Source organism: Prinia subflava, chromosome 3, assembly GCF_021018805.1.
Source record: "Prinia subflava isolate CZ2003 ecotype Zambia chromosome 3, Cam_Psub_1.2, whole genome shotgun sequence".
NCBI classification, from domain to species: domain Eukaryota; kingdom Metazoa; phylum Chordata; class Aves; order Passeriformes; family Cisticolidae; genus Prinia; species Prinia subflava.
The window spans coordinates 90,202,266-90,229,330 of NC_086249.1; the positions used below are offsets into that span (position 1 = coordinate 90,202,266).

The 27,065-nt window shown below is 37.4% G+C and overlaps 1 protein-coding gene across 2 annotated transcripts in view; it reads left to right on the forward strand.

Moving 5' to 3' along the window:
* Nucleotides 1-23: 23 nt before the first annotated feature.
* MOSPD2 (motile sperm domain containing 2) overlaps nt 24-27,065 on the forward strand; it is a 32,949-nt gene continuing 5,907 nt past the window's right edge. The window contains exons 1-10 of one of the 2 annotated variants that reach the window (XM_063392877.1): nt 24-142; nt 359-425; nt 9,321-9,476; nt 10,229-10,315; nt 11,643-11,797; nt 14,160-14,220; nt 15,418-15,456; nt 16,461-16,585; nt 21,582-21,752; nt 23,910-24,022. In XM_063392877.1, the coding sequence (XP_063248947.1) occupies nt 134-142; nt 359-425; nt 9,321-9,476; nt 10,229-10,315; nt 11,643-11,797; nt 14,160-14,220; nt 15,418-15,456; nt 16,461-16,585; nt 21,582-21,752; nt 23,910-24,022 (983 nt within the window). In that variant the 5' untranslated portion in view covers nt 24-133. The remainder of the gene's footprint in view (nt 143-358; nt 426-9,320; nt 9,477-10,228; nt 10,316-11,642; nt 11,798-14,159; nt 14,221-15,417; nt 15,457-16,460; nt 16,586-21,581; nt 21,753-23,909; nt 24,023-27,065) is intronic. The other variant, XM_063392878.1, reaches the window with a different exon arrangement.

A 27,065-nucleotide genomic window follows, 5' to 3' on the forward strand; every position in this document is an offset into this window, starting at 1 on the left:
GAGCGGGGCGGGCCCTGCCGCCCGCCGCTCTCCCCGCGGCCCGCCCCCCGCGCCGCTCCGTCCCCTTTTCCCGCCGCTCCTCGCGCTGCCGGAGCCGCCTCAGTGCGGGCGGCGCGGGCGGACCCGCTGGATCATGGCTGAGGTGAGTCCCTGCGCCCCTGCCCCCTCACCCCCCTCACGCTGCCTTCCTGCCCGCCTGCCGGGTGTTCGCTCCCCGGCCGCCGCCCGCAGCCGCTCGGGTTGGGTGGTCTGGCGGGACGGGTGGCCGGGCCCTGCCGTACAGGTGAGGGTCTGGGGCTCTGTGGGGCCCCGGCCTTTCCCGTCCTTTCACGGCCCCCTGTTCCTTGTTGCCTTTCAGCAGCGGCAGGATAAGGCGGCGCTGATCAGCGAGACCCGGCGGCGTTTCGAGGCGGAATACCTGCCAGGTGAGCTGCGAGCGGGGCTGCGGGCTCTGGGGCTTGTCCGCTGTCGCTTTTCCTCTCGGGAATCCCGCTTTCCCAGGTCCGGCAGCGTCTGTGCCTCTTCACGGAATCGACTGGGTAGGAAAAGGCCTCCGAGATCATCGAGGCCAACCTGTGAGTGAGCACCTGTCAGCCGGACCACGGCGCTGAGTGCCACATCCAGTCTTTCCGTAAACACCTCCGGTGACTGCCGCCTCCCTGGGCAGCCCATTCAAATGCCGAATCACTCGTTGTGTTAAGAATTTCTTCCTAATGTCCAGCCTGAACTTCCCCTGGTTCACTTAAGGTGTCCCAAGCCATGGAAAGGTATGGTGCAAAGCAGGTCTCTGTGCCGGCTCTCGGTGCTCCGTCTGCTGGGCTTCTGTCCTGGGCTGCAGGGTGTGTTGGGGCAAAGTTCTTGGTCCTTTTCTCTCGCAGTTGTGTTAGACTGGCTGGAGAGTGTGGCTGGGACTTTGGTGTTCTTTAGACATAAAACATGTCAGGGAAGGGGGAAGGGAGGCATTCTGACCTCTCTGAGCTCGTCAAAGGAAGAGTTGTTTTTCTGGAGTAACTTGCACTTGAAATTCATGCAGGCCATAATTAAAATCGTGCTGCATGTCCAACTCGGTTCTTAAGTGCAGGTGCATTTAAATTTGTAAATGAAGGCCGGGAGATACTGGGGATGCCTAGGGGAGAGGGAGGATGGGTAAGCCTAGTGTGGTTTTCTTTTAATTCGAGGTTGATTTACATGGCTTATGTTGGAAGAATGCAGACTATGCTAACAACTGCAGTAAACAGTGTGTTTCATTGTGACTATCTAGGGACTTTCTACTAAAAATGCAGATTTTTAATGCAATCACAGTAAGACTCCAGTAGCGTTGCCTGCATCTCCTTTAATACGAGCCTCAGTTCTGCAAACAAATGCCTTGCTTTGATGTTTCTGATCAGAATTATTGAGGTTACCTTGCTATCTATCTCTTTTTTGTAAGGGTTACATGCTTCTTCATTGGCTTTGTTGTAGTGGGCTGGAACATGCCTTTGGGAAACTTTGAAGGTCTTGAGGATGATAGAACTTTGTCTCCTTTAGTTACCCTGAGAACTTTCATAAAGGAGATTACTTTGGCCTTGGTTACGAGTGATCTTTATTTCTGATCACAAAACTTATTAGAAAGTCTTGAGGTAGTGAGAGCTTATTTTACTGTTTGATATTTCTAAGTGAATAAAGATATCTGTAAAGCTCAGGCTTGAATGAGTGGAGGCTCATCTTAAATTCTAAATTTTTCTGCCTCTTCATGTTTTCAATTAGTGTGTATTTTCTTATGGTAGGTGATTCAATTTGCTTTGTATTCTATTATTCCAGAGTCACAGTCGTAAATAATTATTTCAGAAAGCCAAGGATGGTTCTGGGACAGTGGTTGTGAAAAAGGAGTATTACTCTTTTAGCTGATCTACTGCTTAAAATCTTGGAATTCCCCAAGTTTCTCTAGTCGTAACAATGTCTCTGTTGGGCTGGTTGATACAGCCATTAAAATAACTGAATAGTGTTGCAAGGTGAGCTGTAATCCTGTTTACAGTATTTTGAGCCCTTTTTCTCAGTAAGCCCATTTTTGGGTCATGGATTCAGGCTCTTGGCCCTTTCAAGAAAATAGGATTAAAGCTTTTTTGAGTTTGTGTTCTTTAGACTCTGCCACAAATTTAGGAATGCCACAAGCAAGTTGGTGTTCTCATGACTACAATCAAGAGTGAAAAACACAGGATTTTAATTTTGTACTGGTCTATCAGCCTTTACTCTGTGGGTTCTAAAACATATTCTTTATGCTTCTGAGTCAAAGAAATGTGGGGCTGCACGTATGCAGATACCCTCAAACCTGTGACTTTGGGGTGGAAAGGTACAAATGATTGCTTCATACCCAGGAATTTTAGTCTGCTTTCAAAACTAAGGGCACTGTCAGGCTACGCTGGGAAGCTGATCCATCCTGTAAAGTTTAGTATGGTCATACAATTGTGGACCTCTACAGAGCAAACTTTATTCAATTTACAGGTGAAATGCAGGTGGTAAAGTTGGAGAAAGGTTTTTAGTTTGTGTTTTTTTTTTTTTTTCTGGAGGTTGCAGCTGCCACTGTTTTGTTTTCCCTCTGAGGAAAACAATGTAACTGGTTATTCTAGAAACACAGTGATTCTGATCATCAAAGATGAAGGGGTTCTTCCATATTCTGTAACTCATAGTTACTGGTTTCCCTCATGCAGGAGGAATTGGTAATGGTCAAAAGTGCTGTGATGGCCTTACTGTGGTGTTTACTTTTGTTATGAAATGAAAACTTAGGGGATCTTTGAAATCCTACTTTTTCACTGACATTATTTATTGGCAGAATACAATTTTTAGATCAAAGTAGAATCTACAAAAATATATTATATAGCTGATTCAGAAAAGTCTAATATTTCAACATGTATTATAATTATTCTTATAGTAATATGCTGTGGTCTTGATAACTTCCAAGGTTGGATGGGAAAAGTTCTGTTCAGCAATTGAAAGCACCGTAAATCTGTTTTTTTGAGTTACACAGTTGTTTCATTGATGTGACCAAATCAGAAAATGCTTTTGATGGTCAGATACAGTGTGAAAGTGTCAGAGAACTTTACTGGTTCATTTTCCAGAACTTTCTTGTTGAAGTTGTTCAGCTAATTTGGCCATTGAAGTGTTCTAGAAGGAAAGCTTGGCCACTCTTGCATCTTATCTGCAAAGCAGTATTTGTTATTAACTGAAGTTTTGTGGTGGTTTTTTCTCTTCATTTAACTTTCTATCTGGGTTTCAAAGACAACTTCAGTTCTTGTGAGGAATGCGTGTCTCAATAATGAAACCCTTGTATTTAAAAGGTTTCTTTCCAGTAGTGGTCCTGTTAGTCCAGTAGACTGGCAAATAATGCCTGATGTGGTAGGCAGAGAGCACTTTGTCTTCACTGGTTTGTGTCCTAAGTTTTGTTTTGCCTGCTTGGGTTCTTTGTGAGAGTTGGTGATGTAAATGATTTTACTGGTGAAAGGAACAATGAAAACAAAAGGGTTTTTTTTCTAGCACTGACTGGCACTAACAATGTTTTCTAGGAAACAAGCATGTCTTTTTCTATAGTGAATTTCCATTCCTTAGAGGATTTCTAAAATTAGCTTTTATTTCTGGGCTCTTACTTTCTATTTTAATGTTACAATGGAAATTATTTATGATCAAGTCTTGTTATTTTTTGCAGTAAACTAGTTTTCTCGACATTTCCTTTTGAATATTAACTGTTTCTAATTGCCTGTTATTTCCTGGCCCTCCCCATTTACATACTTTTCCTTTCTCCTTTAGGCAAATATTAATTTTCAAAAAATATTTTGTAAGAGAGGTTTTCCATCCTTCCAATACAAAGGATTAAATTTCACCACCATGACCTTCTTTAAGCCAGTAGCAAAGGTGTTTTGTTAATCATATGGGCTAATTGCAAATAAATTTTTAGACATATGGGACATCCTTAAAATCAGTGGTAAGACTATTGCAGAAGATTCTTAATGCTTTTCAGAGCAGAAGACAAATGCAGGGTTTGCATACCTGCATATGTCTTCTGCTCTGAAAAGTCTGTTTTCCCTGGTTCTTGGCTTTCAGGCTGAGACTGGTGAAAGGATAAAATGGGAAACATAGAAATATACTTTCATAAAAAGGTCTGTAAACATTAATGATTGAGCTTTTTATTGAAAGTAGTCTTTATTGTCGCTGAAAATGTTCAGCTTTGCTAAAAGTTTGTTTCTCTCACTTTGTGGAGGCAGATTTTTGTCTATTGCTGCTTGAGGTTATTGAAATAATTCCTTATTGGATGGAAATAGTGTTCAGTTTTTTTTATTCATCCCTGTCCCTTTATGGCTACTGACCTTCTTAAATTGTTTCTAGTCTTGCTGATTTTCTCAGCTAGCAGCTGAAGGCACATACCTGAATTGTTTTGATACTTAGCCTAATGTTTGGCATCAACAGCCAATTAAAATGGTTTTCCTCTTTGTAGCCAAAGTCCAAGAAATGATTGTGACCATTTTAGATCAGGAATTCTTGGCTGGAGTAGCTTTAAGACAGTAGTTAAATTGAGTCTCTGTGTAATGTAATACTTGACATACTTTTCTAAGTTGCTTTTTTTGTCTACTTTGTACCAAAAAGTGAAGTTTTTGGGTTTTTTCTCTATTAAAAGACATGCAGTTGCTGTCCCTACAGCTTTCTGTATGGCTTGTTCTGTAACACTACTTTTATAGATAAGCTTTCTTTTTCTGAAGGGAGGGGTCATTCAGTGGTTTAATTCTGAACTTCTCTGGATTTAGTGTGTGTGATTTGTCTGTGCTGCCTGGTTTTGAATCCTGTAGCTATTCTTTTATATTCCTGCTTAATATTCTGTAATTTGTATTTTTCCCAAAGCCTGAACACTTGAAGAAAGCACAGCACTGTTCTCCTGGTAGTCACGGAGTGGGTCAGGCTGGAAGGGACCATGGTGGCTTGTCTGGTCCAGCCTGTTCAGGCAGGGTCATCCCAGAGCACAGGGCACAGGTTTGCTGCAGGCAGCCCTTGGGTGACTCCACACCCCCTGTGGGTGATCTGTTGCAAGGCTTGGTCACACCCAGTGAAGAAATTCCTCCTCATACTCAGGAGGAACTTCCTGTGCATCAGTCGGTGCCACTGCCTCTTGCCCTATTGCTGGGCACCACTGAGCAGAAGCTGGGCCATCCTCTGACACCTCCCTGCAGGTACTGACAGACACTGATGGGATCCTCTCAGTCATCTCCTCTCAGTCATCTCTTCTTGAGGGTGGGCAGGCCCAGTTCTCTCTGTCTGCTCTCAGAAGAGAGGTGCTCCAGTCCCTTAATCATCTTTGCAGCCTTCCACTGGACCTGCTCCAGGGGCTCCTGACATGGTAATTAGATGGCATTGAAAAAGAGTGACGTTAAGAGAAGGGATTTTACAATTTGTGCCTCAGAGGACTTAATGAAATCTTCTAGGGAAAGTATTGCAGTGAAATTTGTGTGCGTTTAGTTTTGCGTCATTCTGCAATTGTTTTCAGAGCTGCTGTCTGATGCTATGGAAGATCTTTTATGTTGAAATATAGTAATTAAGTGATATAGTTTCACTGGAAGCTTCTCAACTTGAGGAAGACAGCTATTAAAAGGGCAGAATGTGCTCATGGAAAGAACACAAGTTCTCACTAAAAAAAAAAAGGAAGGCAAGTAATATAAGAAGTTGCTGTTCAGCCAGAACTTTGTCATCTTCTAGTCTTTTCTCTTGACCTCAATTGCCAATGAGAAAATGAAAGTGACTTAACCAACTATTTTCAAAATAAGGTTAAATACCCAGTCAGTTTTGCTCACTCAATTTTTCTTGAAGAACTTTCAGCTAAAGGAATAAGGAGGGCTAATAATGGCCACATCTCCTTGCTACTGTCACTCCCTTATGTGTAATTTATAATTTGGCAGATTGTTTTTTCTTGCTTTTTTTTGGATCTGAGTCTTGCTTAGTTTCTACAGTTTCCTGGATCAGTGGAGAAGTATAGCAGCATCCCAGTTTTACCTCTTCCATGGGCTGTGGAACGATTCTATGATACAGAAGAGTTTGAGTGTCTTGGACTGAGGGAGCAACCAGGTTTCCAAGCCTCTGGACTACAAAATGTTACACAAAAGTCTGGCACTGCTGCTCCACACGTGGTTTTCAGCAGCTCTTTCTGAACAGAGATAGCTGATAGTGCTGTTCCTTGTGTTACCTTTGGGGTGAGTGAGGGTGTTCCAAATACCTCCGAAAATTCTGTTCATTAGGAACTTAACTACAGAGATGTCTCTCTTCCTGAGCTGAGCGTGACTAAACTGAGTGTCTGTGTCCTAGTGGCAGTCCTGCAAGTGTGAAGAAGCAAACACCTAATTTTCCTTTGAGAAAAGCATCAGTATATGGTTACAGATCTAAATGGGTAGGCTTGGAGGTTGTCTGAGGTAAGTTACTTCAGTTTACAGTTCCACCTGAATTTCCATATGGGTGCCCTGCAAACACTGTTTCCTTTTTGGCCTCTCAGTTGTTATGCAGGATGTATTTAAATAGTATTGAGAATCCCAAATGTTTTATTTTCTTTTAACTAATTCTCATCTAACTCTGGAAGTTTCTAATACAGCAGCTGCACTCAAGTGTTCCATGAGTGATTTAAAATTAGAAACATTCTGATTATTTCACAGCATATTTTGAAAACAAGTTTCCAGATGTCTGTAGAATTATGCGGCATGTACAGATTTGAAGAGGAATTCTGCCTCTGAACTGGCACATTTTCAATCACTATGTTCTTGGAAGGAATTCATCAATTTTATCTCATTCTGCTTTTCATGTGTGATATAAAACACCTTTCTTTTGGATTCACGTTCTCATTCTAAATTTTACTTATTTTATAGCAAGAATTTAATCAATCAGGTGAAAGTCATACAGTGTTCAGAACTCCGCACTGTTCTGTCAATCTTAAGCTAACCTGATTCAAATACTGGCATTCTGCAAGTACTTGTGGATGCAGAACTTGACTAGTTGTTTCTCCTGGGTTTAGGGTGTATTGTAGCATATATGTAAATTCAGATTACATGGGCCTTGTTGAGAGAACTTAGTTACACAAGCGAGGGAAAGATACTTTTTCAAATGTTCTTATCTCTGAATGCAGCTTCCTTTCCATTGATGTTGGAAGATTGGGTTAAACATTTCCTCTGTTTCACTTTCATTTTCTTAAAATACTCACTAAGTCAAATGTCTGTGTTTTTAAAGATATTAATTCAGAGTTTGGTAAAACTTGTTAGTGGCTGAGAAATGTGTTCTGAGGTTTGTTCCATGTAATGGTATATCAGTGGTTTAAATTGCAGCTTATTACAAGGTGCACAATTCTCTCATTTTGACAGTTGTGCTCTCAAACAGATACTGAAAGCAGAGAGAGCCTCAAAAAGTGTGAAATGTTATTTTACTAGTTTTTACCTGGTGGTGGGTTTTCTCTTTAACTACCCAGTACCCTAATCCCTTATTGATATAAGATACATGTGGGACTGATCTCAGCCAAGTGCTTGGCTGATTGCTTGACTGCAGTCACTCATAGCTGGAAGCCAGTGTGTGTTAGAGACTATTAAAACAAGGTGAAGTCGTGAACTTGAAACTTGGTACTCTTAGCTTTTCTCAGATAAAACTTCCTAAATCATTGAGGGAACTACAAATTTCAAATGAGCATTTGAGACTAGAAAATTTCACACCCAGGTTTTTTGCAATTCATCTGTGGTTCCTGTAGACCCACAGAGAAGTTAAACATTTCAGTCTGCTGCTGAGTCAGAATATAGGAAATCAGCTGTATGGTGCAAGTATGGAAATGATGAGAAAAGGAACTTCAATAGTTAAAAAGATTTGAGTGGATTAGAGGCTTTGGGGCAGAGAAGAAAGTAGGGGACTAAGATTAAGGAAAGTGAGATTAAATTCTAGGGTTATCTAAGGAACAAAGGAAAGTAGTGGAATGGGATCAAGGGAAGGAGAAATTTGAAGCCCAATGAAGAAGGGAACATGGTTCATGATGTACGTGAGAAGCAGTCAGATGTGAAGAGATGCATTGGGGAGTGCAACTATAATTTAGTGAATGGACACATTTAAATTGATATCTTCTTACAGTTACATTGACTAATTTATAACAGCAAACAGTATAAATTGAAAGACAAGTAAAATAGATCATATTTTTGCTTTGCCAATAAAACCATAAATATTAGCAGAATTTAATGGTGTCTTTTCTTTAACTCCTTCCTCAGAGTTGTCTGACTAAAATGAACATTCCCAAGCCATCCCATCACAGTTCTAGATAGTTGTAAATGGCTCTGAAAGCAGTTTATTGCTATTGATAGAGGCATAGTCTTTCCAGTATGTGAAAATTAAATCTTTTATTTAGTCTTAATTTTTCCATGGTAATGGTGAATTTAAGTGAATAGTTTAAGAGCTTATGGTTTTTTAGTAGTTAGCAGAGATGTGTATCAGTGTCTGTTGGTTTCAGAAGCCTGTTTCTATAATGGGCTCTTGATTTACATTCTGTTTTTACCAGTTTCTCAGACAGAGGATCATTGATCTGAAAACTGAGCTTTTGTTCAAGCATATCTGCAGTAGAAATAGGTCCACTTAGCATTTATGTTTTACTTTCCTGTTTAAAAATAAAAAAAGAACCAGAGCAGCAGCAAGTCTTGTTTCATCTGAAGTACTTCCAGAAGCATGTAAGCCTCTTATCGTGTTGCTAATGTGATACAAGAAAATAAAAGAAGCCCTGGGGGCTTTTGTGCTACTCTAGAGTTGCATGTAGTTTTTGTTGGGTAGGGTAACAATTTATAACAAGTGTAAACTTGTAATTTGTTTAAAGAAGACAACTTTGTTTAATTGGATTACGTATAGTGCATGTTCAAAACCACAAATTTTATATTTGTTGTCAGACATTTTCTGGTCTAACATGCTGAGACCTGTAAATTTGAGAACTCAAACATATACTTGTGATGTTTAATCTATGCATTCATCAGTATACAGATTGTAATACTATATACTAATTCATGTTAATTACAGGAAACTGGTTTTAGGGAAATTACACCTGTCCCAAATGCACCTTGATTTTCTTTGCATAAGGATCACAGAAAATACTTTTCTAGTGAGAGTAATCTCATAGTATCCCTGAATATCATTGCAGCAGATAGATGGCTTTCATTAATTTATCGTACTGTGCTTTGTTTGCTTAGATTTGAAACTGCAAGAGATGTTTTATGTACCAAGTAGAAGCTTATAGACATACACTTGGCAATTCTCATCACGTTTTTGTAGCAAATGCTATAGACACTAACTTATTTATTTCCTAGATAAATCAGAGAAATATGATTCTAGAGATGTGGAAAGACTTCAGCAAGATGATAAATGGGTTGAAAACTACTTGATTTGGCGTCATGATGTTGTGGATGATACTTTAAAGATGATTGATGAAAGCTTTCAGTGGAGGAAAGAATACACAGTTAATGGTAAGCTGTGTTATACAGTGATTTTGAAGGTGTGTGTTGCTTTCCTATTGAACTACCACTGACCTCTATATACAGTTTCATTAAGAACTTCTTAAAGGTTTGCAAGTACCATGGAAAGCTGAGCAAGAACTTGCAAAACAGGAAGAAAAAGGAAAAAGTATTGCTTTTTATGTTGACCAGTAGTGTCGGTTTTGTTGTGGTTACATATATCTATTGAAAGGGTGTTTAAGAGGAAGGAAGGCAGGCAGCTATCTATTGTTTTGTCTCTTTGCATGATAGAATCCAGAAAAAAAAAAGACTAATAACAAAAAAACCACAATAAACAGACTTCTCTTGTTCATTGTAACAGCACTGGTCTGGTACATCAAACAAAAGATCTCATTTTTGTGCTGTGAAAATATTTTGAAGGTGAACTCCATCTACAGGACTTCACACTGAATTAAATGGTAGAGCAGGGTGGGAGAGGCCTCAAATATGAAAAAAATAAACATTTGCAGCATTTGCTGATGTAGATTTTTTCCAAATATTCTTAGTTCATAAATAGACCCTACCGATTGCATGAGAAGACAGTCAAGGTTTGAAGTTATCTCAGTATTTGCATTAGATTAATAAATGCCTTGGAAAGTGGCTTATGAGAATGTTTTGGGTTTTTTTTTTTTTTTGCTAGACTTTTGCATTTTGAGTAACTTCTGTTAAGTTACAATGTGATTATTAATATGATTACTGAACTAATATTTCATTTGGTTTTACAGACTTGTCAGAATCTGTCCTTCCGAAATGGTTATTTGAAATTGGTGCTCTCTTTCTGCATGGATATGATAAAGAGGGCTATAAGTTATGTAAGTTATACAGAAGACACTATTTTCAGTCTTTGATCATTATTTTGTTTCCAGCATTTTATCATCTTGAAAAATAAGCATTTTAAGAACAGATGTAGGTATATATTTGCCACTGTTCTCACTTAAAAAGGTAGTTGGGTAATAAAGTTTTTAGCTATCGTAAAATTCAGTGACTTGGAAAGGGCCCAGTTGGATGGAGTCCAACTCCTGACCCTGCACAGGGCAGTTTCAGAATCACACCGTGGGCCTGACTCTGACAGGCTTGGTGATGTAATCACTGCCTTAAAGAAGAATATAATACTTTAATGTATGTTCTGTGTTTCAGTAGTGGTTTCTCTTAATCTTGAAATACACAGTCTAGCTAACATGCTGTATTTAAAAACATACATGAAACAAACCACTTTTTACTTCAGTTTTGGAATTGGAAGACATGGAGAAGAAATCTGGTTTTTGCTATAACTTTCCAAGTTTCAGGCAGAAGACTATTGAGCGTATCTAAAGTTATGTTCACTAACTTCAATACTGTAAAGGCAGTGAAAAAAAGCTACTCTTCCCATTACTGCCCTGGATATTTCTTTTCTCGCTTACTGTATAATGAGTAACTTGGTTTCAGACATTTTTCATAAAATCTTTGAATTATGCCTGTGGGTGTCTTTTTTTGTGGTGTTGTGTTGTGTGGGTTTTTTTTTGTTGGTGTTTTTTTTGGTTTTTTTTTTTTTTTTTTAGTGGAAAAGTAAGTCTCTGTATGACTCATTTTTTTAATTGCAGAAGAATATATACTAGGTTTTCATTTATACAATTTTGCTCACCTCCTGGAATTTTTCATTTTATTTTAGAAAGATCTGTTGCTTTTTATATAATTCTTAATGTGTGTATAAATAATTTTTCAAAATACATCAACAGCAGCGCTGTAAGAAATCTTAGCAGAAAAGGAAACAATTTTACAGCAATACTTAGCTTATGTGCTGTACATCATATTGTCTGAAGACCATGTGATTTAATTTTAAATTATGAAATGCTAATCTAGATGAGTAGTCCTTAAATACACAAAAAGTGACTTTCCACTTAATTGTTTCTTCTGGAGTATAAATCTTTGGATTTTCAATTTTTAAAAAGTTACAGTAAAAAGAAGTGATTTAGAAAAGTGGGGTGTGTGAGGAGGTGTGCAGTTGTTTTTCTTGCTGTTCAGTGGTCACAAAATCAGGACAAATGTAAAGTAGAAAACTCAGAGGTGTTAATACATTTCAGTGCATCCTCTCTAGTTATTTTCATGACGTTTTGTTAGCTTGGATCATTGTTTTGAATTTTGTCTGTGGTTTTTTTTAAGTTTGGTTCAAAGTGAAGCATCATACAAGAGATCCTAAACAGCAACTTGACAAAAAGAAACTGGTTGCTTTTTGGTTAGAACACTATGCCAAGAGAGATCATGGAAAACCCTTGACAGTGGTATTTGACATGGCTGAAACTGGAATCAGTCACATAGTAAGTATTTTTACTGTCTTGTCTTGATTGCTTTTGGAATTATTTAACCTGTGTTCCCAGAAAAGAGGGTGTCACTGTACAGTCCTGCACACATAAATAACTTAAGTCATTGAGATCAGTGATATAGTAGAGCTTTTTCCCATGACATGAGCAGTTTCCAGAATCTTTTGTTACATATTAAACTTTGTCTTCTGCAACATGCTGGAAACTTGCTTTTACTTGGGTGGCTGAGCTGGTTTTGATTGCAAAGTTGAGATCTTGGCGATCAGTATATATTTATTGATTTAATCTAAAAACTAAAAATCTCACAGGTTGTCTGGAAGTTCAAAAATAAAATGTATTTGTATAGAATAATTACATTTTTCTTACTGAGTGCCATGTAGTCCTGTTATTACAGGAATGGCTGAAACTTGTATCTTTGTGCTTTTTTTGTCTGGTGGTGGTGGTATGGTAAGAATTAATGTAAGCAAAGAAACCCCACTCCCAAACCCAACTCCAAAAGCTTGTTCATATCTAGCATAGGCAAGATTATTAATGTTGCATGGGGACCTTACAGCTGTGCAGGGCCACCAGGTTATGAGGGAGTAATATGACAAATAAATGTGTGATTCTGTTTTGCAAGGTTGGTGCTCTTACCTGTACAGTGAGAGCTGTCTATTCGTGCTCCTAAAGATAATACTGGAACCACAGTTTTGTATAACACAAGTAAAGTATTGTAATAATTTCCTTGATGGGAAACACTAATTTGATTTGGGTTTTATGGATTATATCCTGAAGCAGCCTTTTTTCCCCTGTGTCTTTGAGACTCCCAGAGACAAAATCTCAGCAAGTGCTGTCTGTAACTGTCCCATTGTGCAGTCTTACTTTGTAGTTAGTGTGTTTATCGCAGAACTGGAATATTTTTAATGGCTGTTTGTAGCCATGTGGAGTAATTGATAAATCTATCCTAAAAGAAAAAGAACTTGGATCTCTGAGTTCTTTTCCAGAGCATGACTCATTTGTTTGTTCTGTTGCTATGGACATCTACTATATCCCTTTTACCACTGGTATGCAGGAGATAATTCTGATAGATCATGGCTTGTTGCACCAGTTCAGGTAACTAGATGCAGTTATTGAGTGGTCTGTGAAATCTGCACTTCTAATTCCAGACTTTCATCAAAATAATGGATCTATTCTTCTGCTATCTGATGGTGCTGCCTTTGGATAGGCAGCAGAATAGAGAGCAGCATCCTGATTAGTGGAGGTTCTAATCATTCTAATCTATCACTGTGTTTGTGCTGTTAAATGAAAGATTGCATTTGGTACAAGCAACAGACAGTTGAGATAAATACTTCTATTAGAGACCACCTTCTGCCTGTAAAGATGTGAAGCTTTCAGTTAGTTTCTAGTTGCTGAAGCCACTTAAAAAGCTTTCAGGTTGTGGGTAGTGCTCTTAATGTTATTTTTTGGGGGGCTTTTTTCACTCTGTCCACAAATGTTTTGCTAGTGTGTTTACATCACCCTAGGAGCCCCTTCCCCATTCTTACTGTTATGACTGGCTTTGGATGCTCAGCCAGAAACGCTCTGTTTCTAAAAGTATTAGTAATGGTTACTGCTGTTAAAAGGCCTGAGGCTGAGGAAAGTATCCATAGCAAGCTTCCCAGTACCTTATTGTGGTAAGGTATCTCTTACTTTATTTCTGTACCTGTTTCATAAAAAGCCTTCCTTGTCCTTTGCTGCTTAGCTGCTTCCATTATAGGTGGATTTTGCAGATGGTGTAATTTCTGCACAGTTGCTCACTTGATGGAGGCATGCTGTAAATGGGTGGTACAGAAGCAGCTCTTCTGAGCTCTGTCTGCCCACTGTTTCTCTGCATGCCACCAACTAACACTAAACCCAACAGTTCTCTTCAAAGGAAAACCTATTTTTTTTTCCTTTGGATATATAACCCTTGAGTGCAGTAGTATATTGAACAGTATGTAGGATACTTATTGAAGGGAAATTTCAGTATATTGAGTACTCTTCTATCTGTCAAGCTTCTGTAGTAATAAAGGTTTATTTTTACTCTATCTTTCCTGCACATCTTAAGTCCTGTTGATACTCTGCAGTAGTTTACTTAGTTATTGCACTGATCAGAGGTTTATTGACTTCCTTCTTAGATTATAAGGGGCAGTGTGGCCACAATCCTGCATCAGTTTAATGGAGGAAAAAGTCTTGCGTTGTATTTTGATGATATTTGTAGTGTATGCAAAATTTGGACATAGTTGACTATGATATGTCTAACTTGTGCTTTTCATTAAATGCCTTAATTAGGCCTGTATTTTTTAATGTTTTGACTTGCTCTGTATTTATGCTGTAATTTTTTTTTTGTTTATTTATTTAGGATTTGGATTTTGTCCGGTTTATTGTCAACTGCTTTACAGATTATTACCCAAACTTCCTCAGTAAGTATAGTATATTAAATATCAAGCATTGTAGACTTGTGTACCAAGAGCATTTCATAATATGATAGAAGATGGGGAAGATAAAGGTTTTTTTTCATGTGGTTTCTAGGGTAAATTCATAAAACATGTCAATGTTATAGAGCTAGGATATTCTTGTCCTTAAATCAGTACAATTTTGTTTTGTGAATAAACTTTACTTTCATCAAAATCAATTGTCTTTTTTGAAGTAATAATGTTTATTACTATTACCAAGTAATAGTTCTTATTGTGTTTATGCATAGTAAGAGTATTATAAGCATGTAATAGAAAGAAATTGGCCTGTTTTCCTTTGCTATGTGTTACTTGGGTGGAAGCTTTACAAACTGACAATTTTTATCCTTTAGGAGTCTTCAGGGGTCAAAGAATGAATGGCTCTAAAAATATTCGCGGAGCAGTGGTTTATTCTGAAAATTATTATTCTGAAAAGGCATTTTTGTGTTCACACTTAGAAAGTCCTGCATACTTGCCTGCTAATTTTTTTGTATGCATATGCAAATACCGCATAGTATATGCTAGCTCATCTTAAATATGTTGTAAATTTTAGGTGAAAATGTCAGTGAATGCTGAAATTCCATACAACAACTGCTTAAACTCTGAATATTAGATTTTGGCTTGCTGATCAAAGTTTAAAGCTTTGATCAAATATCAGACTTAAAGGCAAGTGCAACATTGTTTTTTTTTTTTTACTTTGATGTTCAAGAGGAAAAAAATTGGGGCACAAGTATTTTCAAATTTCTATTTTAAATAAAGAATATTTGGAAAAAATAGATATACAGATTTATGGTTATTTGTTTCTTTGTGAAGTAGGGGTGCTGAATATACTTGTTAAACTTTCTTCTGTTTAGAAGCTGCTTTTCTAGGTCAGGTTGAGATCTTGTCTTTTTTTGCCTTGTGAGATGAGTTATTAGTAACAATATGTCACAAAGTAATATCCCAGGAAGTACATAAACAATGTATAACTTGGAATTTCATTACTTGTTTTCCAAGCAGACAGCTAACCTTTCTCAATAGCAATAAGTTTGTACAAACTTGCTTTGAGGTGAACATGGCGGTTTGTAAAAGTGAATATTTACTTTATACATGAATGTTATTGCTGTACTTACTCTTAAACAGAAAAATACCTAGCACATGGTACTCAGGTTTTTGTTTTCTTTTCAGCAAAGATAGTAATATTTGAAATGCCATGGATAATGAACGGTAAGTTGTTGGGTTTTTTTTTCTTTTCGGATTGTGATAACTTTTAAAAGCTAGCAGCAAAAATAAGAAACAATTTTCTAGTCTGTGTAGATACAGACAAATAATGGAGTTTGTTAAACATTCTTCTTTAAATCTGTCTGTTTAAAGGTTGCATATTTTTAATATGCAAAAATAAAAGTAAAAGTAATAAAAGTTTTTATTTTTCCTTCTACTATTGTATTTTGGATCATGCTTTACCTGATGTCTGTATTCATCCTGTTGTTCCAAAGGTTAGGAGATCTTGATGAAAAGTCTATTCCTTGAATAGATTCTAACTAGAATTCTTTCAGGAATCCTGTCATTAGCAGTGATGGTGACTTATAAGCAGCTCCAAACTAGAATATACAGTTTAAGATAGATGCCTGACACTGGATGCTGTTGTGGTTACATTTGTTCTGATATGGGTACTTCAATAATTATCTATAACTATAATGGAATAAATATGCTGTTCCTGTATTGTTGCCATATGAATACATATTTTTATTTTGGCTTTATATCTTCTTTCATATTCATGTTTTATTATCACTGAAATAACAATGGTCTTTGTAAATGCTTCATAGATCTAAACAAATAGCCTTTAAATGAAAACATTTTAAAAAACATTTTAGCAAGGAAGAGAGTATATGTATCTTTCCTAACCTCCCTCACTCAGATTTGGAAACACAATTGGTTTTACCCCCTCAGTTCTTCGAGGGCTAAATTCCAAGATAACAGAGTTGTCAATTATTAAATCAAAGATAATCTTTCCATTTTCTCTGTAAATAATACCTTTTTTCCCTTGCATTGCTCATTCCAATTATAATAGATATGTTCAGAGCAGGTTCTGCAATATCTTGAGGGATGTAACTCACTTGTGCTATGTAAGATCTACGATACACTGAAAAAAAACAAACCAAAAGCAAAAAAACAAAACTTCTCTCCTGTTAACTCATGTATACCTTTTGTTTTGTTTTATTTTTTTAAAGCTGCTTTTAAAATTGTGAAGGGTTGGCTTGGCCCAGATGCAATAAGCATGTTAAAGTTCACGAATAAGAGCGACGTGCAGGAGTACATCAGTGGGGAGTATCTGCCACCTCACATGGGTGGAACTGTAAGTATGAAGTTTCATGTTCATATTGAGATAGATTGAGACACCTATATAAATTCCATATGGGGGATTTCTTGAAATTGCTTTACCAATGATAATTTCAAAGTCACAATAATATAAAACAGATTAACTTCATGAGACTTTGGTTATCTGCATTCTTAAGTACGTTCTTAACTACAGAACATTTTTTTCTGAACCATTCATCCCCGTATAAGTCACTGAAAACCACTTAATTTTTCAGACCTTCAAGAAAAATTATCTGAGTTTCATTGTCCCTTGTATTTTTTTCCTCCCTGATTAATTAGGGATGGTGTTTGTTTCTGAAACAAGTTTTATGAACAGAAAGTAGGTTTCAGGGTCCTCTGAGAGTTCTAGTCCTGCTCCAAAGCTATGATTCACTAAAGACAGTTATATTGTAGCTATTTTTCCTTTGTTGTCTCTAGGGCTGCATTTTGAGACATAGCTGTAGAAGATTCTTTTCAAAGAGTGTAGTAGAGCTCCAAAGTGGTACATGCAGCATCAGTTTAACAGAACCAGAATCTGGTTCTAGTGCAATCTAAAAAGTGGAACAACACAAGCATCTTGCACAACAGGTTTCACTTTTCACTGGGCTTGTAGATTAGTATTGCATGATCTTTAAAATAAATGTGCAGAAAAATTCTGCTCTAAAATGTTAATAGGCCATTTATGGTAGTAGAATAAGCCCACTACAAGGAAGTTACTTTTCACTGTTCTTTTTCCACCTTTTCTTTTCTGAAGTACTTTTGGTGTTATAGCTGTAACAATATAGAGAAAAGGAGGGGGTTGTTTCAGCAATAGTAGGGGAGGCCATGTTCCTTTGTATATGAATTCAGGGCAGTGTTATTGTGGCCAGAACACAGAAACTTGTTTGGAGAACACAAAAGAATGTTACCTTGATTTTCATTTGGTTAAGATAAGCAGCTTTTAAAAAGTGCATGTGGCTCTTGAAGGAAAGATACCCTTTTTCTGCATGGAAAATTGCTGGCCCAGCTCCCAGTCTCCCATGAGAACCTTCTCATATGGAGGAAAGCTGAAATTGCTGCACAGCAGGAGTGGGCATTGAGGGAAGGGCTGATGATGTCTGAAGTGGCTGCAGTAAGAGATTGAATGTTGTTTAGCAGTGGTTCTGGGCCTGGCTCCTGTGGTATTGTTCTATTGTTGCAATAGAGGGGCAAGGTTTTTTCCCACTAAAGCTGAGTATCTCCTATCTGCTTTTTAGACTATCTTACCCAATAGTTCATTATGTTTTTAAAGAAAGAACTTGTGCTTTTGCGAAATATCCTCCTGAAGCATCTGATGGAACATCTTAACATCTTAAGAGTTATCTGTAATCCTGCCTTGGGCCTAAACATTGCTGGTTTGTGATTGTTGATCAAGCTGGCTCCGTGTTGCTCATCTTCTAGGAGCATTAACAAGTTGCAGAATCACGGAGGCATCTTATCCAAATCATTTGTCTGGGGTGAAAAGTTGCAATGGCAGAAATAAAGTAGTACAATAGTAGTTAACTTGCCTGACAAGGACTCCAGAGGCTTTGATAATTTCAGAAAAACAGCTTTATCTCTGCATCTTAAGAGCCCTGTATTTTGAACCAGCACATGCTTTAACTCCCAAGCTTCACTTGATGGCTGTTTTGAGCTTTTAACCTCAGAACTGTCATAATTTGGAGGAATTGTTAGCAAATACCAAGACTCCAAAATTGTGCTCTGAATCTCTCTTCCCAAGATTTTTTCAATGTAGACAGTAAAGCAGGATCTTTGCATCTCTGGCAGCAAGGAGTTTTTCACAGACCAGACAACTTAATGCCCTTTCTCAGAATTTAACTTCTCTTGATGTGATTACCCTTGGCTTCTCTTGAGGCAGCTAGCTAGAGTACAATTGACCATTATTAGTATTGTCAGGCCTGACTTCTTTTGAATGCAGTATCTGACTTGCACAAATTGATTCATTCCAATTTCTCTCAAGTGTTTTGTTTTCTTTGTAAGGGACTTTTTTTTCCCCTCCTTCCAATTCTCTCTGTCATCTTTGATTTCCACACATTTAGTTACAGATCTTCATATTCACAACAAGCATAATGTCAGTGAAGAACAGCATGTCTGTGCATCCTCTGCAGTGTCCCCTGCTAGGATTCCACTTCCAAGTGCCAGGTCTTGCCAGATGTAAACAACTAGTGGAACAGATCATTTGGCAGGTTAATTTGGGGAGATATCCAGATTCCACTGCACTTATCTTCTTTGTATTCCAGAAGAATATTAGACTATTTCTGGAAGTAACAGAAAAAGTCCATAGAATTAATACTGAACTTGGAGTCAGTGATTACTTTGCTTAACTAAGAGAACTGTTCTTTGTCTCTGTTGGGAGCCTCCAAGCTTCAGTGTCTCTGTGTAGTTACCTTTAAGCATGTTTTAAGTCTGTCTCAGGGTCACTCAGAAGATGAGTCAGGAACTTTGCATAGCTTTAAAATCCTTTGATTTACTGTCAGCCAGCTGTGAAGGGAGGAATAGTGCATGCTTGATTTCAGACAGCTAGTGGGCAAAGCTGTCTCCAGAGTACCCAAAAGCATTAAAACTAATTATGGAAAACAGAAACTTGGGTTTTGCAGGACTTTGGAATATAAATTTAGTTTAAGTTCCATTCAAGTCCTCATCAGTCTGTTGCCTTTGGCTATTACCATATTGCTGATCCATACATGCTACATACCACGTATGTCCATAGTGCACAGAGGTCATTTTCTTTATAGCAGCTTTATTTTGGAGAGCTTGTCAAAATTGCCCAAGGCAGATCTAGGAGTAAGCTAATGCTAGCCAGCCTGGAAAATCAGGGTTAGGTGCTCAAGACACAGTTGGTAATAATTTTCATTTAGTAATAAATTTATACTAACTCAGTGTTTTCTGGTTTTCCTATCTATTGTATCACACATTCAGCTGTTGGAACAGTCCAGTTCTTATGGCTTACACATTTCTGACTGAGCAGGGAGATTTGTTGTCTCTTCAGTAAGATTTTCTGCAAAACTGATGTGCATGCCGTGTACACTTCGATACAAGATATATTCACACGGTAGGGTTTTGATTTGTTGTTTTGCCCAGTCTTTGTCAGAAGATGGATTTAACAAGGATGAATTGATCAAGAGTCTCTCAACTGGTGCCAATATTGAGCAATGTGTGCAACTGTGCTCTTCACTTGGGTATCTAAATTGGTAGCCCACAGGTTTTCTTGGAAGTACCTTATATAGGTCAGTGGCCTGAAGTTAAGACTTGGCTAAGCTTGCATATGACTTCATGGCCACTGTGTACATGTAATCTTAGAAAATATCACCACTATAATTAAGACACCTTGACAAGAACTGCCAAAAATAGTGGCTTGAATTCTCTGGATCTGCTATAAAAAAGAGCCATAAGTCTATAGAAGGGATGTATCAGGCATTCAATAAATCAATCTTATTTACCTGGCAGAGGTTTTGACCCTGATAGTAGGTATACCCATGCCACTAAAACTTAGGCACTGTGACTATGAAGTATGGGACTTTGAGTTGTCCCACTGATGAGGTTCTGTTCAGCTCTTAAAGCTATCCAGCAGCAGGGATTAACAGGGCCAAGTAAAGGGTGCAGCAAAATTCATTTCCCTCTATTAAGGTCACTTTGTTATATGCCCTTCATCCTGTGGTGGAAGGGAGTGACAAGGCTTTGTTGGTTTGGATAAAGGGAAGCTGGATATGTCTGTCAAGTGTGGGTGTCTGTATTCTGTAAGACTACTGCAATATCTGTATCAGACTGGAGTCTTTTCTTCTAATAGTGATTTCGTCTGTGACTGATACTTAAAGCTTGTCCTTCAGGCCCTTAATAGGATATTGTTTGAGCTAGGCAATACCTCTTTCATTCACCTAGAGATCTTTGACTGTTGCTACAGCCTGAAGAGTAGATGAGATTTAGACCTTGATTATAGATGAGCAGGAAGTATGCTGTTTTGTTTGTGGTTTATTTGAATGGGCCCATCTAAGACTTTTCCCTTATAATCTTTCTTAAAATCACATTATTCCTTGTTTTGAGAAAATGTGCTTGCTTATGGAGAGCTCTCTTGAAACACCTTTTTGTAACTCCCTGCTGAGGGAGGCATCATTTGGGAAGCTGGGGCATTGCTGTATTTTGCCTCACAGGAGTCAAAGCTGTGTTATTTTCCTCCACTGGAAAAGCTGACAGACTACTTCAATTTATTTGATGATTAAAACTGCTTGAAAATGCAGTAGGAACAGAGATCCCCATTCAAACACTACCTCTAACATTACATGTACTAAAATGATTTGGAGAATGTTAAGAGAATTTCTAGTTAGCAAAAAATTGGGTTTTACTGATCTTCCAGTGGAAAAGTTACCTTTATTGTAGAGTCATTGAGAACTTAAGTATTCTACTGCTGCATTACTCATACTCTTAAGTATGGTCTTTAAATTGATTTGGCATTCCAAGGACTAGAGCTCTGAATTGCAGGATATGCTAAAGGTCCACACATTATGTTAAACTTCAGGGATTATTTGGGATTGTTCTATGGTTTGGGGGTTTATTTCCTTTTTTTTAAGCTGGCCATTATGAAACTAACATACAAGGAACAACTGATGTTTTTCATAATTTTTGAAATATTTTTAGAAATAACTGTCATAAGTTTTAAACCACATTTCTGAGAACTAAGAAGAGAACTTCAGCAATAAGGCTGAATGCTGATCCTTGATAGACCAGCTTCTGCAGTTCTGCTGTGAATATAAATAAAAGTTACAGTTTACTGGCTTCATTGGATGACTGCATTTATTTGTCTGTTGATGATAAAATAGAAACTCTTGGTGTCAGCTCTCTGTACAGGAGTGCAACTTGAAATGGATAAATGAAACATAAAAGTAATGTGAAACAATGACAGTATTTCCATTTAAAAAACCCTAGAGAAGGCATTTCTAAACATCTCAAATAACGCATCTTTTATAAATCTCATCTTTCAGGATTCTTTCAAATACAGTTATCCTCCATTGGTTGATGACGATTTTCAAACTCCTTTATGTGAAAATGGGCCCATTACAAGCGAAGATGAGCATGAAAGTAAAGAAGAGATAGATGCAGACACCAAGGAGGCTGGGGAGCTGAATGAAGCACAAAACCTTAATCAGAAAAAGGTATCTAAGTGAAGATTCAGGCAAGACTGGCTAGATGCTTACAAAGTGTTACAAGAGGCATATAATTTTGGTTACTTGTCTTTGTGTTGTAGTTTTTAACAGTTTTTCTGTCTTCTAATTTAGCAAAAGAACATAGGGAAACTGAAAAATTGTAGTTGCAGTTTCAGCCTTGATTCTTGGTCTCTTAAGACAAGTTTCATGTTTCAGAATGCATGAAATGTGCACCAAGTATTTAGTCTATCTCTTGGAATATAGAGAATTTTAGAGTAAAATGAAAAAGGTTTCTGTATTTTTTTTTCAAAGGTTGTCTTTCTAGTGGGTTTCTTTTTAATCTTGAGATATCTAGTGGTGACCATTTTGAAATAGATCTAGTTTTCTCTGATGCTTAAATCAGTATGTACATGAAAAAATATTAAGTTAAATATTTATGCACTACTGATGGTAATTTGTTTTCTTAAATTATTGATAAAATCTCAACATATAAATGTTTTCATTTATTCTCAGGAGAAATTGTATTCCTACTCCATCAATCATGTTTTGCAACATAATCTTCCTGCAGTGTTGTTTATCCAGAAATAAAGGCATTGTTTTACACAAACTTATGTAAGTGATATTTAGGAATATGGAGTGATACTAACTGGTGATATTGCTCTTGATAAAAGGATAAAAAATTTTGAAATTCACTACTTTATTACCATAATTAATTTTGGAATATTACTTGCCAAACTTCTGTTTAATGGAGTAGAATACAGTTTCATTTACAATTCAGGTTTGTCAAAATTTGAAATGTGCAGGTCACTAAGTATTCCAGCTGTTATTTGCAACTTGACCAGCCTTTGAAAAAAAGAAGATAATTTCACTGACCTTAAGGTCAAAAGGAAGCATTACATAAGCATGGTTAGACTCAGTAGCTTGTTTTGCTTGGGGCACATTTTGCAAGCTATGATTCTCATATACAGAAACATGGGGAACTTCTGCTCAGTGTGAGAATTGCCTTTGGTGCTTAATAAGCCTCAGTATTTGTTGGCTTTTAATTTGCCTGGGTGACTTAGCTTTCTACTTCAGGTATTTTAGATTTTATTTTACTTTGTTTACTCTTGAAATACCATAAGGCATATAATTGGTTTCACTTTTATTCAGTGTAACCAAGGTGCTACTCATTTTTTTCAGTGCAGGGAATCATGAGTGGTAGACCTGGTTTGTAGGTGCTTCCACTTTTGTGTTCTATAGTAATATTTTTCCTGGTAGTTTATGTAGAACAAAGCCTAACATAACTAGTGCAGTTATTTACACACTAACCTTTTTCTACCCCTTTTATATAATTATAAAAAAAAAAGTTGCTGTGTGGGTTCTTTTTATACAGCCTATTTCATATGACGTTTTGTATTCCTTTCATTCTCATACTTCAAACTTGCATGAACTGAATTCTTTTCGTGTCTTTTCTCTGTATAAATGTGGACTAAAAAGGAGACTAAGCAAACTCTTCAGCCAGCAGATCTTGAATCATGATGAATCTTGAATCATTAATTTTTCAGTCTTCTGTACTTCCCCAGCACCTGCCCTGTTTTGCATGTATTTTCCTAATGTTATAGAAGAAAACCCTCAGAACCTAAGATGTGCCTGCAGTTTTGAAAGCTCCAATTCAATCAGCATTATTTCTTTTATGTTCTGCAATACTTCAGAATTTCATCTAAGAGCAATGAAGATGTGTTTAGCTACCCTGCAATGCAATGAAGTGTGGAATTGGTACTGTATTTTCTGTTACAGTGGTACAGTGATTGTATTGGGGCATTTGTTTTAATTTTAATTTGCAAAAGATGAATAATACCAGTGCTTTATAATCTTAGATGTTTGAAGTGCTATAACTTAGTGTGTCTGGAGTTTTCAAAACCTGACCTGAGCAGCAGGAAAATATGTGGAAAAAAACAAAGCAGAAGTTTTGTTTCATCCATGCCTAATGTGTTACATAACTTCTACAGCAAATCATTTTATTCAGTGGACTTCAAGCACCTTCAGGGAATGAATATAGATAAAGCTTGGTCTGTAATATGTAAGCTGTTGAAGTAAGCCTCATCATATTCTTTGAAATACCTGCATGATTCTGTAACATATAATCCAGGTTTTTAGTTAATCATTATAACTATCATTTTTACTCAGATGAATTCTGTAGAACAAATTTCCAAATCAGAGGAAACTGACAAAACAGAGGTCAAACCAAAAAATGCAAAGAAAGCATTAACCACTTTTAAAGGACCTTTATTACATATCAGGTAATAATTTTCTTTAATTTTCTTTCTACAATGTGCCTTGGACACTTAAATACTGAATTACTTGGTTTTCAAAATAAACTTTTTTCAGTCTGTTAGGAAAACAGATTATATACAACTTTTTAAGAAGGATTTTTACAAAGCTCGAAGAGTTTTTCTGGTTTTACAAGTTTTTAGTGAATCTTCTGGTGTCACCAAAGATTGGCATGCTTTTTGTAAGAACAGGTGTATATTCTGTAGAAGTGTTTTGTTTCTATTTGAGAAACCATCTAAGTTAAGCCTGTCCTTATCTGTAATGAGAGCAGAGATTTGACACTGATTTCATTGGCTCAAGAAAAACCAATGTTTTTTCAAGACTGTTTTCACTGTTAAGTCTTGCTTGAATTCTTTTGGCTTATGATGGTATAACTGTCTACAATAATAGTTTCCACCTTGAATGGAATGGGTCCAATTTATTTTGTGTGCAAAGAGCTCTATAATGACACATCTACCCAGAAGGTTTTGTCATCCAAAGTGCTACATCTTGCAGTTATTTTTATCACTAAACTAGAATAAAGAAATCAATCAGCCAATATCACTTTTTCTTTTCACTGCCTTTTAGGTTAAGATACTTGTTTAGAATTTGACTTAGATGGTAACTTTTACTTTTACTTTCAGTTTGCTATTAGATGAATGAAGAAAATATCTAATTTTTAGGTAATTTCTTAGCTAACTTTTGAAGTGCTGTAATAAATTAGTTTTGGAATGAATTTGAATCATGACATGCTCATTAGCATAAAGATATTTTGTATGTGCAAATTTTTCCTAATTTTGGAATTAAAAACCTCCTCTGTATAGCCTTAGTTTCTTGTATGACAAGACAAAGGCATAAACTGCAGAATTGTGATCACAAAAGAATGTTAAATGTTTTCTATGACAATCACAAATGCTAGATGTGTTTTTCCAACCACTTTTTAATTAAAAAAGAAAGGGACACAAATCATAAGCAGACAATTAAAAAAAATCCAAACAAGCAGAAACACACCTGACACCCCCAGAAACTTCCTTTTGTCTCTTAAAATGCTTCAAGCTGTTGTTGAATAGAAGTAACTTATATGGACTGCAGCACATGGAAGAGTAAACTTAGCCAAGTATAGAGATGTTAATATTTGTAGTCTTGCTGTCCATGGAAAATAAAGTACTGGTGTCTCCATTGTCCTTGCTGTTCGTTTGTTTTGTTTTTAAAGTAAAATCCCGAGTGCAGCTGTTGCTCTTCATCAATGCTCTCCCTCTGTAGAAGCTAGAACTAGTTTTCATTTTCTTCCACTGATTCTCAGGACATTGAACGGAAAGTGACAACCAAAAATACACCACTTGTAGGCACCTATCACAGAGTCCACAAACTCTGCCACTGTGATTAACCTCCACCCTTGCTCATCTCCCAGCATTGCCCTGTGAAGGGAGCAGCAGCGTGGAGCCTGAGCACAGCTGAGGCCCTGCAGCTCTGGCACCATGAAATCATGGACCAAAGCTGGGTCCCTGTGCTCTTTTGTTTCTTGTATTTTTAGTCATGCTCATGAGTCAGCTGCCTCCCTCATTTAGACCACAATTGTATTTGCCTTGTATACAATGAAAGGCTGCCTCTGACTTTCCTCCTCAATAGATGATTTTGTTTGCTCAGACAAAAAGCAGCAGTTTCCTTGCACTGTCTGGCAGAGGAGCAGCTCGTGGTGTGTTGTGGTATGAGAATTTCTAGTACAAGCTGGTTATGTCACACACATCAGAATAAAGAAATTTCAGCATTTATAAAAATTAAAAAAAAAACCTTGGCTGTTTGTTAAAACAATCCAGCCTCCTAACAGCTATGCACCACCTACTCCCAGTGCTGTGGAACTTTATTTCACAGGCAAGAGTCAGACAGCTGTGGTCCCCAAGCTTTTATTTTTATCTTTGCTTAATGGCCATAGCTGGTAGAACAAGAAAGATCAGGCTCTGGCAGAATGTTCCCTCCCTTGATCATGTTTGTGGCTTGTTTGGAGGCTGATTAATGTTATCTTGTTTCATTTATGGTTCATCTTGCAATTGCTGTTAAACACAGCTGCAGTAGTACAGTATTAAGATAGCTAAACTATGTTACAGCTAGAATCCTTCCCTTCCCTACCACTCCTTACTTAAATTGACAACTTCGAAAGGGAAGAAGACTGAGAGGAGAGGATTACCCTATGAAGCTGTTTTAAACCCATCAGGTTTTTTTGGTTTCTACCTTATTTGGCACACTTCCTTATCCCCACCACAAAAAAATAGTCCTGTCATGTGGACTGACTAATGCATTGTAAAACATCAGCAGCCCTACATCACAGTCACCACTGGAATCTGCTGCTGGTGTGGGCGTCCACGCTTGCCCTACAGCACCAAGGGGTTTTCTTCTCAGCTCATACACTAAGTGGGAGAAGAAGGAAGGATTGGTACCATAAAAGGAAGTCTTTTGAGGAGGAGGTCAAACTAACATGAAATTGGCGTTCCAGAAAGAGGACATGGGAAAAAACAAAACCACATTTTGAAAAAGAATATGCAGTTCAGCAGTATGGAGCAGAACAGCAGTTCTTTGCGTGCTCCTCATGTGACATTATGAAAGTTCTTCACTTGCTACTCAAGTTTCCTTTCACCTGTATTATGTGAGCATGCCTTTGACCTACTAGTGTTCATTTGAATGCTTATCCAAAACGAGTTGTGTTAGTTTGATGTGATTTAAATATCTCATGCATGATTCTCTTAATTGCACAAGGGTATTAAAAACAAGCAATAACTTTATTTATGCATGTGGTACCACAAGTATGTGAAGACTGACTCATAAGTACAAGTGAATTCAGCTGTCATGGTTGAAATGCTTGCCAGTTGTGGATATCCACCTTCTCTTATGTGTGCACTGTATCCATGACAAGGATAGATGCTTAAGGTGGAAATTACTCCCTATCTATGACACCTTATATTCCTGAACATAAGCATGAATTAAAGTCAATGATGCTTTCCCTTAACACGTTGCCCAAAGATGCAGTAGCTGACTCTG